Genomic DNA, 15,989 nt, shown 5'->3' with positions numbered 1-15,989 from the left:
AATTTCCCAGTAGTCTTAATTTCTGGGAGTACCCTAATCTACCAACAGATTATACTGAAACTTTGGTTAAGACCCAATTACAGTGTGATCACTAGCCATCTGGTCAGCCAGCTTCTCCACAACTTTTAGTTCCTAATAACCCCAGTGCCTTCCACACACTGTATCTCAGATTCACAGATTCCAAAGTCAGAAGGGCCCACTGTGATCATCTACACTGACCTCCTATATAACACAGGTCATAGAACTTCCTCAAAATTCCTAGAGTTAGATGTTTTTCTAAAAGATCTATCTCGATTTAAAAACTGCTAGTGATGGAGAATCCACCACAACCCCCAGTAAAGTGCCCCAATGGTTAATTACCCTCATTGTTAAAAACTTGTGCCTTATTTCCAGTCTGATTTTGACTTCTAGCCATTGTATCAGGTTATGCCTTTCTCTGCTAGACTGAAGAGCCCATTATCAAAGATTTGTTCCCCATGTAGATACTTATACACTGTGATGAAGTCACCCCTTAACCTTCTCTTTATTAAGATAAATAGGTTGAATTTCTTCACTATAAAGAAATGTTTTCTAACCCTTTAATCATTCCCCTGGCTCTACTCTGAACTCCCTCCCCCCCAGTTTATCAACATCCTTCTCAAACTATGGACACCAGAACTGGAGACAGTATTCCAGCAGTGGTCACACCAGAGCCAGGATACAGGGGTAAAATGACCTCTGCTCCTACTTGAGATTCACATTTATGCATCCCAGGATCACATAAGCTCTTCTGGTCACAACATTGCACAGGGAGCTCATGTTCAGATGATTATTCACCCTGACCCCCAAATGTTTTACAGAGTCCCACATCCTGTAAGTCTGGCCTATATTCTTTGTTAATAGATGTATACATTTAGCCATGTTAAAATGCATATTGCTTACTTGTGCCCAGCTTATCAAGCAATCCAGATCAGTGACCTGGTTCTCTTCATTATTTACCACTCCTCCAATCTGTGTCATCAGTAAACTTAATTAGAGATTATTTTGTTTTCTTCCAGGTCATTGATAAAAATGCTAGATAGCATGGGGCCAGAACCAATCCCTACAAGGCCCCACTAAAAACACCTAGTCAGTGATTCCCTGTTTACAGTTACATTTTGAGACTAATCAGCCAATTTTTAAATCAATTTAATGTATACTATATTAATTTTGTATTATTTAGTTTCTTAATCAAAATGTCATGTGATACCAAATCAAATGCCTTACAGAAATCTGAGCATATTACGTCAACACTATTATCTTTATCAGCCAAGCTGGGAATCTCATGAAAAAAAAAAATCAAGTTAGTGTGAAGGGATTTATTTTCCATAAACCCATGTTGATTGGCATAAATTATATTACCTTCCTTTAACTGACTATATTATTCAGCTTTAATTATTATTATAATATAATATATATACAAATATAATTAGCTTACAGCTACACAAAAAAGTATGCCATCTTTGCACAGGCCCTCACTCACTCTAATCATGGTTTTGATCCTAAGGTTACTTCTGAAAAATATGACATGCACTCTCAAACATAGCTTGTCAGCTGCAAAGCGTTAGGCATCCACAGTGCAGTTTGCAGGACTGTGCATTTGTTGCCAAGTATGTTCCAAAAGCAGCATTTCTCTTGAATAACATTATTTGAGAAAGATTCTTCCATTGTCCACTGATATCAAATAGAAAACATAGTAGTGGGGCTAAGCGGAGATACAAGCTACAAAAAATATCTTGCAATTCCCCCATCACCTGCCAAGTCCTCAACGAAGTCATACTGATTTCACCAAAATCACCTGCAAATTACCAGTGCTCCCATTGATAAATCTAGTAAATCAACACTTTGATATCTACACATGCTAATGTAAGAAGTAACATCTGCAGTGAACCATCAACGTTGCTTTGTGTTATTTTACTGGACTTCGATGAAAGGATGCTTATGCACTATTTGGTACCCTTGTTGTCTTATTGCTTTAAAATACTGAAGTGAACAAAGTAATCTCACCTCAGCCTTCACTATTCTATCAACAATGGTCTCCAGTGTTTCCAGCTTACTGCACTTCACAACACCTTCAAAATACTGAGAACGGTGCTGGAGAGCTTGCGTTACTGTGATATCTAGATTATTATAGGTTTTTTCAGCAGCCAGGTTCTGAAAAATAAATTAAGAGGAATCATTATTAGTCTTCACAAGAGACAAGGAGGTATTTGTCATCAAACTATCATTGCAAATATCAAGTTACATTTTTGGTGTAAATTGATGGCTATTCCGCTTCATATATTAAGTAAAGTATATCAAAGTCCTTCAGCTTATAAACACAGCCAAGTAAGCACTTCTGTTAAACACCCCAAAGAGACTTGACAACAATTAATACACAACTGTTCACCAGGCCAATGAAGAACTCCCTTTGCTGAATGATCTTTGGGTAGGAGGTTCAATGCTGCTCCATCTACTTTTGTACAAGGAGTAGAAAATTTGAAGGTCAACTGAAATTCTAGAGATTTAAGAGACATCAGCAATAAAGAGAAGAAACTTGGCTACCTTACTTGTAGTTCGTTCTTCTCATGAAGGAGCATATCCACTGCTATGAGCATTACTCATGAGTTAGACCTGCTTAGTGTGCTACAATGGGGGCATCTTAGGCTTCATCCCCATACCCACCATCTTCTTCCCTGCTTGAGCTCAGACTCCCACTGCTAGACTGTTCTGGCACTGCAATCTGACACCAAAAGGTAACTTCCAAAGCTGGAACTACGTGAACTAGATAAAACACATCACCAGTATCACTACTGAAGTGCGAGGGTTAAAAGTATTATAGATAACATCTACAGTCTGGATCAGGACTACTTTCATATTCAGAGTTTTGCCCAGACCACTGGATGCCCTCTCTTATGAGAAAAGTTACAGGTAAGGAACTTAACTGTTTTCCCCTTTCATAACGAGGTATCCACTGGTTTGGCTATTACTCATGGGCATTACAAACTGCACATTTGTTTACTCCCACTCCCTACTGTTCCCTGCCCCCTCCCCCTCCCCTCACTCCCACATCCTCCTCTCCCAGCCCTATCCCACCCCATTCTGTTCCTGCCACCCCACCCCGCCCTGCCCCACCGCAGGCACTCACTGTTGTACAGAAAACAGGATAGCTCCCAACATACAGAAGGGGAGCACAACCAGCACTAGGACCCAGGAAGCGGCATCCAGCTGCAGGGTCAGCAGCAGCCAGTCAAATGGCACCCTTCTTCAGCTGGGCAGCTTTGCACTCGCAGAAATGGGATGGCAGTGCCCCTGCACACCTCACCTCTGTTTGGGGGTGTAATATGCCCCCAAACTATGCCCATGAGAGTCCCCAGCTCCCACTTCCCTGCACATCTTCCCTTTGCTTCCCCATCATTTTCTGTGGGGAAGTAAATAAATCTGCAGGGGAACATGAATTCTGCATGTGCGCAGTGGCAGAATTCCCCCAGGTGTAAAAATCCAGTCATATGAAACTCCCAGCAACCTGTAGAGGAAATCCTCACTCAAACTCTCTGAAAGAGTCAGGCTCTGGTGCAGCAATAGTCAAGAAGAGGATGTCTGAACTCAGGGGAGGGATGAAACCTATACGTCCTCTTTTGTGGTGCCATGAGTAATGTAGACCACCAGATGCACATGTATACGAAACACTAATAAGCCAGAAAAAATATTGTGCAAAGTGAATGAAAGTGGTGTTTTAGCCAGTTCATCAAATTAAAAGTTAAGGAATAAGTAATAGCTGAAGCAAACAATTGAAGGACTACAATTTCAAAAGACACACTTTAAAACATTTTACAAAATTTAAAAGATACTTACTATTACATCAAATTTGGAATAAATATCTACAACTTTTCCTAAAAATAATAAAAATAGAAGTTAGTAAACTGTTTTAAAAACAAAAGAAAAAAGTTAATTTCCTTGCATCCTAGTTTCATTAATTACCTTATAATTACAAGGAAAAAATTCAAATCAAGAATGAAAAAAACTTTTGACATGTTACAGTGAACATCTGGCTAACTGAACAGGGGGGTGATATAATAAGATCTTCTAGGCCTGCTAACTTGGATTTTTCATTTGCTTATTTCTTGTATCTCAAATTATATTCTATCCCCTCCTCACCCTTGTTTAATGAGCTGGATGGTATAAAGACAGATTTAGGGCTGGTTTCAGCAGACATAATTGTACAAAATAGCGAATTAAAACTAAACATGCTATCACTCTCCCTTACTATATTCTTGTACAGCTTAATACATACCTGACTCATCTACAACTGGTAATGCAGATATCCTTCTGTCTACAAATATGTTCAAGGCTTTAATAATAGGAGTGTCTGGATGTATAAAGGCAATGTTGTGATAAGTTCCTATCCCAAGTTCATCCAGGTTCTTCTTCATAAAGGCAGGCTTTGGCATTTCTGACACCTAGGAGAGTTAAAAATACATTCATGCACAAATCATGGTGGATTCTCCATCACTGACAATTTTAAAATCAAGATTAGGTGTTTTTCTAAAAGATATACTCTAGGAATGATTTTGGGTACGTTCGGTGTTATACAGGAGCTCAGACTAGATGATCAGAAGGGTCCCTTCTGGCCTAGAAATCTATGAATCTGTGGGTTTACAATGCAGTTTTCTTCTTCAAGTGCTTGCACATGTCCATTCCAATGTAGGTGTGTGCATGCCCCGAAAACAGCTGCTGGAGTTTTTCCCCATAGTGGTATCTGGCAGGTCAGCTCTGATGCCCCCTGGTGCCGTGCACTCATAGTGCCAGTAGAAAGGGCCTTGATGATGCTATGCCCCCTCAGTTCTTTGTTACCACCCATGACAGTTGATGGAACTGCTCTGGTTGCTTCAGCAAACGTCACAATGGTTTTTGCTATTTTCTAGTGTAAATAGTAAATCAGTTTCTTTTGTAGCTAGTCAGTTTTTTTTCTGTTACATTAGTGTTGGACCCTTCCCTGATCGGTTAGTGTAGTCTGTCCATCTCCAGGTGCTGTGGCATGCCTTGGTCACCGGGCTTCAAGCCCAGTGCTTCCTGTGGCAAGTCAATGCCCTTGAGCAACCCGCACTTGAGCTGTCTCAAGTGCTTGGAAGAGGCTCAGAGAAGGACCGCTGCCAGATCTATAAGGACTTCAAATCTTGCACAAAAAAGGCCCGGGAAGTGAGACTGAAGGGCTTTCTCATGGAGGCAGTTCTGAGACCTGCTTGGAACTGAGTTGCTCGGACTCGGTGCCAAGTACCTCGGTGTGGGTGTAAAGCATTCCTGGTGCCTAAGAAGAAAAACAAGAAGCAGCCAGAGAGAGGTCGATCCCCAGCACAGAAGTCAGTCAGACATGGGGACTGGGATACATTGAGATCCGTGCTGGGACATTCTTCCACCTCGGCACCAGCAACTCTGGTACCTATGCAGGTTCCACTGAATTTAGAGGCACCGACCTCAGGCAGGCAACGTGGCTCCAGTATGTTTATGGTGCCATCAATTCTTGAAATGTTCGCAGCAGCCAGGGACCTCCTTTTGTGGCCAGTGCCTCCATCTCTGGCAATGCTGGAATCGGTGTTGCCAGTGCCATTGAGTGGCAGGGAACCATCTTCCTCCAGCCACCACCTGGCTCCTTGACAGTCTCATCAGAGGCTTCACCACTGCCCACCACCATCTCCAGCACCAACAGGGTCTGCATCGCCCTTGTTGCCTCACCAGGACTCGTCGTCGGAAGTGGGATCATACTCATCTCGCCCTCGCAGTCACCCATGCTACTCCCTGAGGCACTCCTACTCCACTATTGCCCCAAATGCAGGGGTGACACCGAGTGCGTGCAATGGCCCTTCTGGAATCCATGCGGGTTCCCCTCCGGCCCAGTGCTCTTTCTAAAGGCGCTCGTACTTGGTGGCCTCTGAGAACAGAGGACCACTGGTACCTCGCCAAGAGACTCCCAATCTGGACTTCGGTACTTAACTTCAAGAGGAGGTGCCACAGGTCCCGGGCAAAACACAAGGAGAGGTGGAGGCCCCCCAGCCAGTGCTGGCTTCCTCTTCCTCCTCCCCAGATGAGGCTATGGTGACAGCTGGTGTGTTTCCTCCCCAGGCTGACCACGAGGCTCAAAGTGAGTGGCCTCAAAACTGGATATCATGATAGCTGCGGGCCCATCGAGGGTGACCCTGCCACTCACTGAGGCTTTCATGGACCCAGTCAAGGTGCTATGGCAGACCCCTGTGTCCCTTCCTCCATGGCAGAGTGTACAGAGTGGAAGTATTTTCATGCCAACCAAGGGTTATGAGTTCTTATACTCATACCCCGCTCCAGGATCCCTGGTAGTTTCAGCTGCTAATGAAGAGATCACTATGGCCAGTTGGGAGCAATGCCTAAAGCGAAGGATCCCAAAAAGCTACACTTATTTGGCAGAAAGGTCTATACTACAGGAGAGCTGCAACTTCACATAGCAAACCAACAGGCACTACTGGGCTGCTACGGCTTTAATATGTGGTATGCCATGCAAAAGTTTAAAGACCTGCTTCCTCAAGAAGCCAGACAGTTCTCCTCGCTGGTCGAAGAAGGAAAAACAGTATAAAGGGCCTCCTTACAGGCAGCCGTGGCTGACTCTGCAGCCAGATCCATGGCCTTAGCTGTAACAGTGCACAGGAGCTCATGGTTACAGTCATCTGGATTTACTCAGGAGGTTCAACAAACCTTCCAGGATCACCCCTTTGAAGGGTCCTCACTCTTCTTGGAGCAAAGTGACGCTAAACTTCATGGGCTTAAGGATACCAGGGCAACCTTGAAGTCCCCGAGGTTGCATACCCCAGCAGCTTCTAGGAAACATTACAGGTCCCAACAGGCTGGCTGGTACTTCGCCCTGCCAGCCCAGCAGGACACACAGAGGAGAAAGAACAGGGGGGTTAGGCATAGACCTCCGCCAGCTTTCACCTTGGGTCCAATGAAAGACAACACCAGGAACTTGGGGAGCTTGAAGCACTCCTTTTGATGCTTGGGGAGCTTGAAGCACTCCTTCTAATGGAACATCCCAGTTCCCAAGATATCGGATCCAGTTACCCCGCCCTCCCATTTTGGACTGCCCCATCCCATTTCTTCAGAGCCTGGGCCCGCACTACTTCGTACTGCTGGGTGCTGAGCATGGTAGAAGTGAGATACACCCTCCAGCTTGTGTCTACCTCACCTTCCCACCCTCCCTCTCTGCCCCTCTTCAGGGACCCATCTCATGAGCAACTATTGGTACAAGAAGTCCAGTCCCTCCTTTGGGTGGGAGCTGTAGAAGAGATTCCATAAAACTTAAAAGGAAAGGGGTTCTACTCCTGTTATTTCCTGATTCCAAAAGCCAAGGATGGTCTCAGACCTATTCTAGACCTGCACTGTCTCAACCACTACCTCAAGAACTTCAAGTTCTGGATGGTCTCCCTTGCTTCCATCATTCCTCTCTGGATCCAGGGGATTGGTATGCCACCCTCAATTTAAAAGATACATACTTTCACATATCGATTTTCCGAGGCCATAGAAGGATTCTCAAATTAATCGTAAACTAGGTACATTACCAGTTCGCAGTGCTTGCATTCAACCTGTCAGCTGCTCCACCACGTGTCTTCACCAAATGCATGGCAGTGGTAGCTGCCTTCCTGAGGAAAGGGGGAGTACATGTCTTCCCGTATCTAGACGACTGACTTGTCAAAGGTCAGTCCAGGGCTCAGGTGGAATCCAACATCTACCTCATCCAATCATCCTTCCAGGCCCTAGGCCTGCTAATAAACACACAAAAGTCCATCGTCATCCCACTACAGAGGATAGAGTTCATCTGGGCAGTTCTCAACTCCATTCAGGCCAGAGCCTTGCTCCTGGGAGATTGGTTTGGGGAGATCACAACCCTGATAAAGATCCCTCAAGGCCCACCTGGTTACAACCAGCGCAGAGCTGGGCCACATAGCATCGTGCAACACGCAAGGCTGCGTCTCAGACCTCTTTAAGTATGGCTGGCCACGGTGTACTTGCCTGTCCATCACCATCTAGACTCTATTCTCACCGTACCTTCTCGAGTCCTCGTCTCCCTGGTGTGGTGGCTGGACCATCATGTGGTCTGTGCAGGTGTACCCTTTTCTCAGTCCCAACTTTCGATGTTGTTGGTCTCAGACATGTTGTTGCTGGGCAAGAGAACCCACCTGAGGTCCCTCAGGACTCAAGGCCTCTGGTCCCCAAAAGAACTCTCTCTCCATATCAACATCAGAGAGCTTAGGGTGATCCACCTCGCCTGCTAGGTGTTCCTGCCTCACATTGCGAACAAGGTAGTTTCGGTTGTCACAGACAACATGACAGCCATTTTCTACATCAACAGACAAGGTGCAGCGTGCTCTTCCCCTCTGTGTCAGGAAGCAATTCATCTGTGGGAGTTCTGCATAGTGCATTCAATCCATCTTGAAGCTTCTCACCTCATGGAAGCGCAGAACCAGCTGGTGGATCGCCTCAGCAGGGCTTTCTCCTCTCACTACGAATGATCCCTCCAGCCGGATGTCACGAGGGTCATTTTCCAACCATGGGGGACTCCCCAGATAGACCTGTTCACTACCCGAATCAAAAGGAAATGCCACCAGTTCTGCTCCCTGCAAGGCCACAGCCTGGGTTCTCTCAGACACTTTCTTGCTACTGTGGACAGATCACCTATACCTTTCCTCCTATTCTGCTAGTGCACAAGGGTCTGATGAAGGCCAAACAGGACTGGGACCTGGCCATTCTCATAGCACCTGCATGGCTCAGACAACACTGGTTTGCCACCTTGTCAGGCCTCTCAATAAAGGACCCACTCCTGCTTCCTTTGTATCCGTATCTGATCTCCCAAGACCACGGTCGGCTGCTCCATCCGAACCTCAGCTCCTTCTATTTGATGGCCTGGAAGTGCAGTAGCTGAATCCGGAGGAGCAGGTATGCCTGGGGAAGGTCCATAAGGTCCTACTAGGCAGTAGGAAGCCCTCCACCAGGATGACTTATGTTGCAAATTGGAAGCTATTCTTCATCTGGTCTTCCCAGCATGGAGTTCTGCCTTTGCGTTCCTCTTTGCAGCTTATTTTGAGTACTTATTACATTTGAAACAACAAGGTTTGGATATTTCTATGGTCAAGGTCCACCTCGCACTGATTTTGGCCTTCCATCCCCCCAATTGACAACTGGTCTACCTTCTCTCATGAGATAGTTATGTGTTTCCTTACAGAGAGGTTGTACCCCCAGGTTCGGGATCCCATTCCTCCCTGGGACCTAAACCTCATCTTATCAAGACTTATGGGTTCCCTGTTTGAGCCACTGGCAATGTGCTTGTTAGTTCACCTCTCCTGGAAAGTGGCCTTTTTAGTCGCCATCACCTCGGTCAGATGGATTTTGTATATGTGTGCCCTCATGTCACAGCCCCTGTATATGATTTTCTTTAAGGATAAGGTGCAGCTGCAGCTGCACCCAGCTTTCCTCCTGAAAGCGGTTTCACAGTTTCACTGCAGTTAACCAATCTTTCTACCGGTGTTCTTCCCGAAACCACATTTGAACAGGAGCAACGTCTACAGTCTCTAGATGTTAGATGGGCCCTGTTCTATATACAAAGGACCAAGCTGTTCCGTAGATCTGCTCAACTATTCATAGTGGTAGCAGAGTCTCCCTATCTCTGCTCAGAGAATCTTGTCCTGGATCACATTGTGTATTCGCACAAGTTATGAGCAGGTGGGCGTTCTGCTTCCAGCCAACCTGACCGCTCATTCCACAAGATCGCAGGCCTCCTTGGCTGCTTTCCTAGCACAAGTCCCTATTCTGGACATCTGCAGGGTGACAATCTGGTCATTCATGACACATTCTTGACTCACTATGGCAGGAGTTCTTAAACTTCATTGCGCCATGACCCCCTTCTGGAAAAAAAAAATTACTACACGACCCCAGGAGGGGGGACTGAAGCCTAAGGGTACGTCTACACTTACCGGAGGGTCCAGCGGCAGGCAATCGATGTTCTGGGATCGATTTATCGTGTCTGGTTTAGACGCGATAAATCGATCCCGGATTGATCCCGGAAGTGCTCGCTGTCGACGCCGGTACTCCAGCTTGGCGAGAGGAGTACGCGGCATCAACGGAGGAGCCTCCCTGCCACGTCTGGACCCGCGGTAAGTTCTGACTAAGGTACTTCGAATTCAGCTACGTTATTAACGTAGCTGAATTTGGGTACCTTAGTCCGAAGTGGGGGGTTAGTGGGGACCAGGCCTAAGCCTGTCCGACTTGTGCTGCCCTGAGGGGGGCGGGGCGCAAAGCCCCATTGCCCCAGGGTGGGGGACAAAGCCGAAGCCCAAGGGCTTCACCCCCAGGCAGGGGGCCTGTAATCTCAGCCCTACTGCCCAAGGCTACAGCCTTCAGGCTTCAGCCCCAGACAGTGGAGCTCAAGCTTTGTCTTTGTCCCCAGCAAGTCTAAGCCAGCCCTGGTGAACCCATTAAAACAGGGTCATGACCCACTTTGGGGTCCCGACCCACAGTTTGAGAACTGCTGCCCTGTGCCATCACCCAGCAGACCAGAAACAGTGCTAGGTTTGGCTGAGTTCATGAACTCTGAGCCCACCTCCTATACAACTGCTTGGGAGTCGCCTATATTGGAATGGACACGTACAAGCACTGAAAGAAGAAAAAAACGTTACTAACCTTTCTGTAACTCGTGTTCTTTGAGATGCATTGCATATGTCCATTCCAAGACCTGCCGCCCTTCCCCTCTTGTCTGAATCAGCTGAGAAAGAAAGAACTGAGGGGGCATAGGGTCAGCAGGGCCCTTTATATTGGCACTGTGTGCATGACACCAGCAGGCACCAGAGCTAACCTGACAGATACCACTAGGGAAAAAATTTCTGGCAACTGTATTTGGGGTGTGCACACACCTACATTGGAATGGACATGTGCAACACATCTCGAAGAACAGTTACAGAAAGGTTAGTAACTGTTTCTTTCCTCATATAGATGTCTTATGGCTAAAGTGCCCTCGTATAATTGAACTTTACATGAAGAAGTCAGCATTCAATGCTTTATCTAGAGAGTTCAAATCATTATCATAGAGTTTCATACCAATCTAATAGTATGTTTGAGTTAAGCTGAAAAACAGGTTCAGATCATTATCATAGAGTTTCATACCAATCTAATGGTATGTTTGAGTTAAGCTGAAAAATAGGTTCAGATCTAAAACAATTCTATCAAAGGGGTGCAGAATTAAGATTAGAAAGTGAACTTTTTACATTCTGAAGCTGTATATTTATCTAAGCTTATGTAATGACAACACATAATATGCATTTGACCCTAAGCTGCATCTTTCCCTTTTTCAGTCCACTGAAAGCAAAAACAACAACAACAAAAAGACAAAGTGTAATCATTCTGGACTGTGTACTTAGTTCAAAACCTGCTTTCCCATCCAAAACACTACCTACTCTGGCTGCTCAGAACATTAAGAACATAAAAACAACCATACTGGGTCAGACCAAGGTCCATCTAGCCCAGTATCCTGTCTTCCAACAGTGGCCAATGCCAGGGGCTTCAGAGGGAATGAACGGAACAGGTAATCATCAAATGATCCATCCTGTCGCCCATTCCCAGCTTCTGGCAAACAGAGGCTAGGGACACCATCCCTGCCTATCCTGGCTAATAGACATTGATGAATCCTCCATGAATTTATCTAGTTCTTTTTTTGAGCCCTGTTATAGTCTTGGCCTTCACAACATCCTCTGGCAAGGTGTTCCACAGGTTGTGTGAAGAAATACTTCGTTTTATTTGTTTTAAACCTGCTGCCTATTAATTTCATTTGATGGCCCCTAGTTCTTAGGTTATCTAATCTTCTAAAATTTCATAAGGGCTTCTGTGAACACAGTATGAACTACAGTAATTCTCTCTCGCTTCATTCTCACCACCATGACAGAAGCTGCAAGAATAACCTAAGGAAATTCCAGGCTCTCTGGAATTTGAGCAGAACCGGACATTTTTTGCAGTACTGTTACTGGAAAGAGGACAGCAAAACAATAGAATGTAGGACAGTCTGTGTCAGCTACCAACTTTTTCTAAATTGGGGGGCAGGGAGAAGGGAGAGGGGAAGAAGACAACAACAACATTTTTCATCTTTCCTTCCATCATATCTTTTCTACTGTCAAGAAAAGATGCAAAGCCACTTACAAGCAAAAAATGTTCAAATTAAAGTGTTTAATCAAGAAAAGATTCCAATGAAGGGTTTACATTATTAACAGTAATAGGCTTCTATTTAAAATCAGTTAGTCAAAGTAAATTTTAAACTACTTACAAAAAGCTGGAGGAACTTGAGGATTCTTTTATGGGTAAGTATATAAAGTGCATTCCCACTGACAGGATCAATAACTGGCAATCTGTGAATTTTGTTTTTGATCAATGAATATACAGCATCAAAAAGGCTGAGGAAAAATCATTAAATCTGTTAGTGAATTCTGACCGTAAAATTCCAAAACGTACTCGGACATCATAAGAGCATCACAAAAAATACACAAGACCAATGATTATCTACCCTAATTTTCACATAAAATCCTAGAGAAATTGCAGAATTTATGCATAGCAAAAAATATCAGCAAGTTTACTTTTACTATTGTTGAAGACAAACCACATGCACACAGATATACATCAACATTTTAATAAACCTTCAGTATCAGTAAATATTGAGGGACAGTGAACTATTATTACAGAGAGGTTAGAAGAAGCAACATTTCTCCACAATTTAAAGTTTTTCATTAGGACAATAGTCACTTCAAAAATAAAGCCAATTAATAGCACTCAAAACAAATGCCCTCTATTCAAAGAGAAACACACAGAGAGTGACAGTGTACAGTATTCCAACTCTTTTGCACTGGATGTACCTCAATCCTCAGGTGAAAGGATCACATTGGGGGAAGAGTGTTCACTTTCACTGTACACTCTTTCAAACATTGGTTCGTGGAGACATCCAGCAATGGCAATTTTGTATTATAAATTATTATTTGTCAATTGCCTTTCAGGATTTATACACTTGTCCACAAGAAATGGAGCCAAGATCACCATCTGATTAAACATATGCCACTGAGAGATGATTGGGCGGTGGGGAAAATGTTAGAGGGCAGTAACTCTGATTGAATTTGAAATAGTGACCAAGAGAGGAGAGCGTGTATGACATTAACAATCCCCTGAACATAAGAAGGCCATACTGGGTCAGACCAAAGGTTCATTCAGCCCAGTATCCTGTCTTCTGACAGTGGCCAATTCCAAGTGCCCCAGAGGGAATTAACAGAACAGGTAATCATCAAGTGATCCATTCTGTCACCCATTCCCAGCTTCTGGCAAACAGAGGCTTGAGACACCATCCCTGTCCATCCTGGTTAATAGCCGTTGATGGACCTATCCTCCATGAACTTATCTAGCTCTTTTTTGAACCCTGTTATAGTTGAACCATCTTAGGCTATGTCTATACTACAGCTGGATCAACGCTCCGGCGATCAGTGCATCGGGGATCGATTTAGCGGGTCTAGCCAAATCGACCGCAGATCGCTCTCCAGTCGACCCCCGGACTCACTCCGCCCCGAACAAGAAGCGCAAGGGAAGTCTACCGGAGAGTGTCTTCCGTCAACCCAGTGCGGTGTAGACACCGCAGTAAGTCGAGTAGTGTAACTTAGTGTAGACATAGCCTTACGCTTCTTGAAAGCTGGAAGCACAGTAGGAACTGGAAAATGTTAGTTTGATTGCAAGACAAATAACTGATTATCAATTGTAATCATTTGAGACAAGACATTACTCATTTTTAACGTAAGGTTAACCCTTGAAGTACTGACATTTCCCAGACTGTTGGAACAAATGCTTAGGACATAGCTCCAAAAAGTTAGTACATTGATTAACACTTCTTGCATCAGTAGCATGTATTTATCAGAGTAACACTTATAGACAAATGATTTTCCTTGGTAATTAGGATTCGTGGAGTGATGTATGCAAGAATCATCTTCCCTACAGTATTTGTTTTCTCCACTCTGATAGGTATACAAGTTAAAAGCAGTCATGTCATTGGCCCCATCCACTTCCTGACAAGTGCACTGAAGGGAATTAAACAAGGGGTTTGTGGCAAACTCACAAATTGCTGCAATGCTACAAGATATCCTACTGGACTCAACGCTGATTTTTGAGCGTTCTTTCTTTGAGTCACTTAAATAAAAACATGCAAAGAGTCTTTCCATTCTTCTTACTCTAGTTCACAAATTAAAATCCTGTTTCTCTTTAACGTAGATAAAGAAATCCCTAGTACTGATTCCATGATCAGCACAATTTAAAAGCAAGCAACAGAAACTTACCTTGCATCCGGGGAGATGTTCACTAAAGGCTTAAAAGTTTCTTGTAAATAAAGCTCTGTATTAAAAAAACGAAACATTTTTAAAAGTCAACGTTTTAGCTACAAGGAAGTGGACAATTACTATAATGTGTATAACAACTCCCCACTATAAAATTAAATGGATAAGAAGTTACAAAGGCTCACAATCAGACAAACATCTAGAATTTTTTTTAAAGTTAAATAAATGTGCAGGGGTACTTTTGACAGTGAGCCCTCTACACTGAAGTTAAAGGGACAATCAGCAAAGGGGTCTATAGGAATTATTTAAACAAGAATTAAAGTAATGAAAAGAAGAGTATCACCACTAGGTGTCGTCATAGCAATACAAAACATCATGAAGAGAAGATTCATCCATTGGATGAAGGCTTACAGTAACTGTGGTTCTTAGATGTGCTGTCTATATATATATATATATATATATAGACAGCACATCTATTTTTTTTTTCCACTCTTGGTGCACACATGCCCTATGCAATTGAGATCGGATCTTTTGGCCAGTAGACCTGACGTCACCCAGAAAATCTAAACTAGCTAACTGGTAACAAATCGTAATACCATCTGAGATCAATTTAGATTGCCTTTAAGATGAATTGACCTGGCTCATCTTTCTCTCTGCAAAGGCAACAAAAAAATGTAGGTAAGACCCTGGATGACCTTTCTATACAGATAAAATGAGAGCGCCCTCCATACACCTAAAGAGTTGAGTCTTGCTTACCTCTGTTGGAATGTAGTTTAGGGACTAACATTGATAGCATAAGAGGAAGTCTGAAGCCACTTTGGGGAGAAATTGTAGACTCAAGAACAAGCCTCTTTCCATGATAATCAGCCAGCCAGTATCCAGGCTCTGAGACGTAGAGAGGCTGGGTCTAGAGGCCAGTATGGGGGGGGGGGGGGAGAGACAGACAGACTACATCTGGACTAATTGGCAATGTTAAAAGGAGACAGAATTTAAAATCTTATGAGGTATCAGAATTGCCTGGCCAAGCTGATGCTATCAAGATCATTACTGCAGACTCTTGTTTTAGTTTCTTTAAAACCCTCAATATCAGAGGATACACACACACATCAGACCTGGGATCCACAAAATGAGGATTGTGTCTGAGTGTGGTCCCAGGTTCAGGCCCCTCAGAGCAACAGGTGGCACATCTCCTGTTTGTGCTTGTGGTAAATTCATGTGTGGGTAACCCCACCTGTGAAAGACTGAATTATAAAGAGTCTTACTCATGGTTTTCTGAAAACTGCCTGCTCATGTGATCTGGCTAGTGTGTTCTGTAGTCCTGGAAGGTGAACAACTATCAGAGTGATCTGATGATGGATGCACCAATTCCACAAGCTGACTAATTCTTGACAAGAAAGATGATTGTGCTCCTCCTTGCCTGCTCATATACAATGCTGGGTGTGGTTTTGTCTCTCACTTGCTACAGCACTCTGCCTTGGATCAGAGAGAGAAACACTACACAAGCTAAACACATTGCTGCAAGTTCTAATATATTTCTGTGAAGAAACGACTCCTTTGAGGATCACAAACCCAGAGATTCATATTGTCTAGATGTGCTCCCCAGCTAAGGATGAAGGAGTTTGTCACTAC

At 44.1% G+C, this 15,989-nt stretch overlaps 1 protein-coding gene across 7 annotated transcripts in view; it reads right to left on the bottom strand.

Annotated features, from left to right (window-relative positions):
• Nucleotides 1–15,989, bottom strand: part of PRKAG2 (protein kinase AMP-activated non-catalytic subunit gamma 2) — a 398,056-nt gene that overhangs the window by 10,166 nt on the left and 371,901 nt on the right. For all 7 annotated transcript variants that reach the window (XM_054021185.1, XM_054021186.1, XM_054021187.1 and 4 more), the window contains 5 exons: nt 14,364–14,418; nt 12,326–12,452; nt 4,292–4,457; nt 3,853–3,890; nt 2,026–2,172 (listed from right to left, as the gene is read on the bottom strand). In XM_054021185.1, coding sequence (XP_053877160.1) covers nt 2,026–2,172; nt 3,853–3,890; nt 4,292–4,457; nt 12,326–12,452; nt 14,364–14,418 — 533 coding nt within the window. The remainder of the gene's footprint in view (nt 1–2,025; nt 2,173–3,852; nt 3,891–4,291; nt 4,458–12,325; nt 12,453–14,363; nt 14,419–15,989) is intronic.

The sequence above is a fragment of the Malaclemys terrapin genome, chromosome 2 (assembly GCF_027887155.1).
Source record: "Malaclemys terrapin pileata isolate rMalTer1 chromosome 2, rMalTer1.hap1, whole genome shotgun sequence".
NCBI classification, from domain to species: domain Eukaryota; kingdom Metazoa; phylum Chordata; order Testudines; family Emydidae; genus Malaclemys; species Malaclemys terrapin.
The sequence above is the reverse complement of the archived record's forward strand: the minus strand, read 5'-3'. Positions and strand labels throughout refer to the sequence as shown.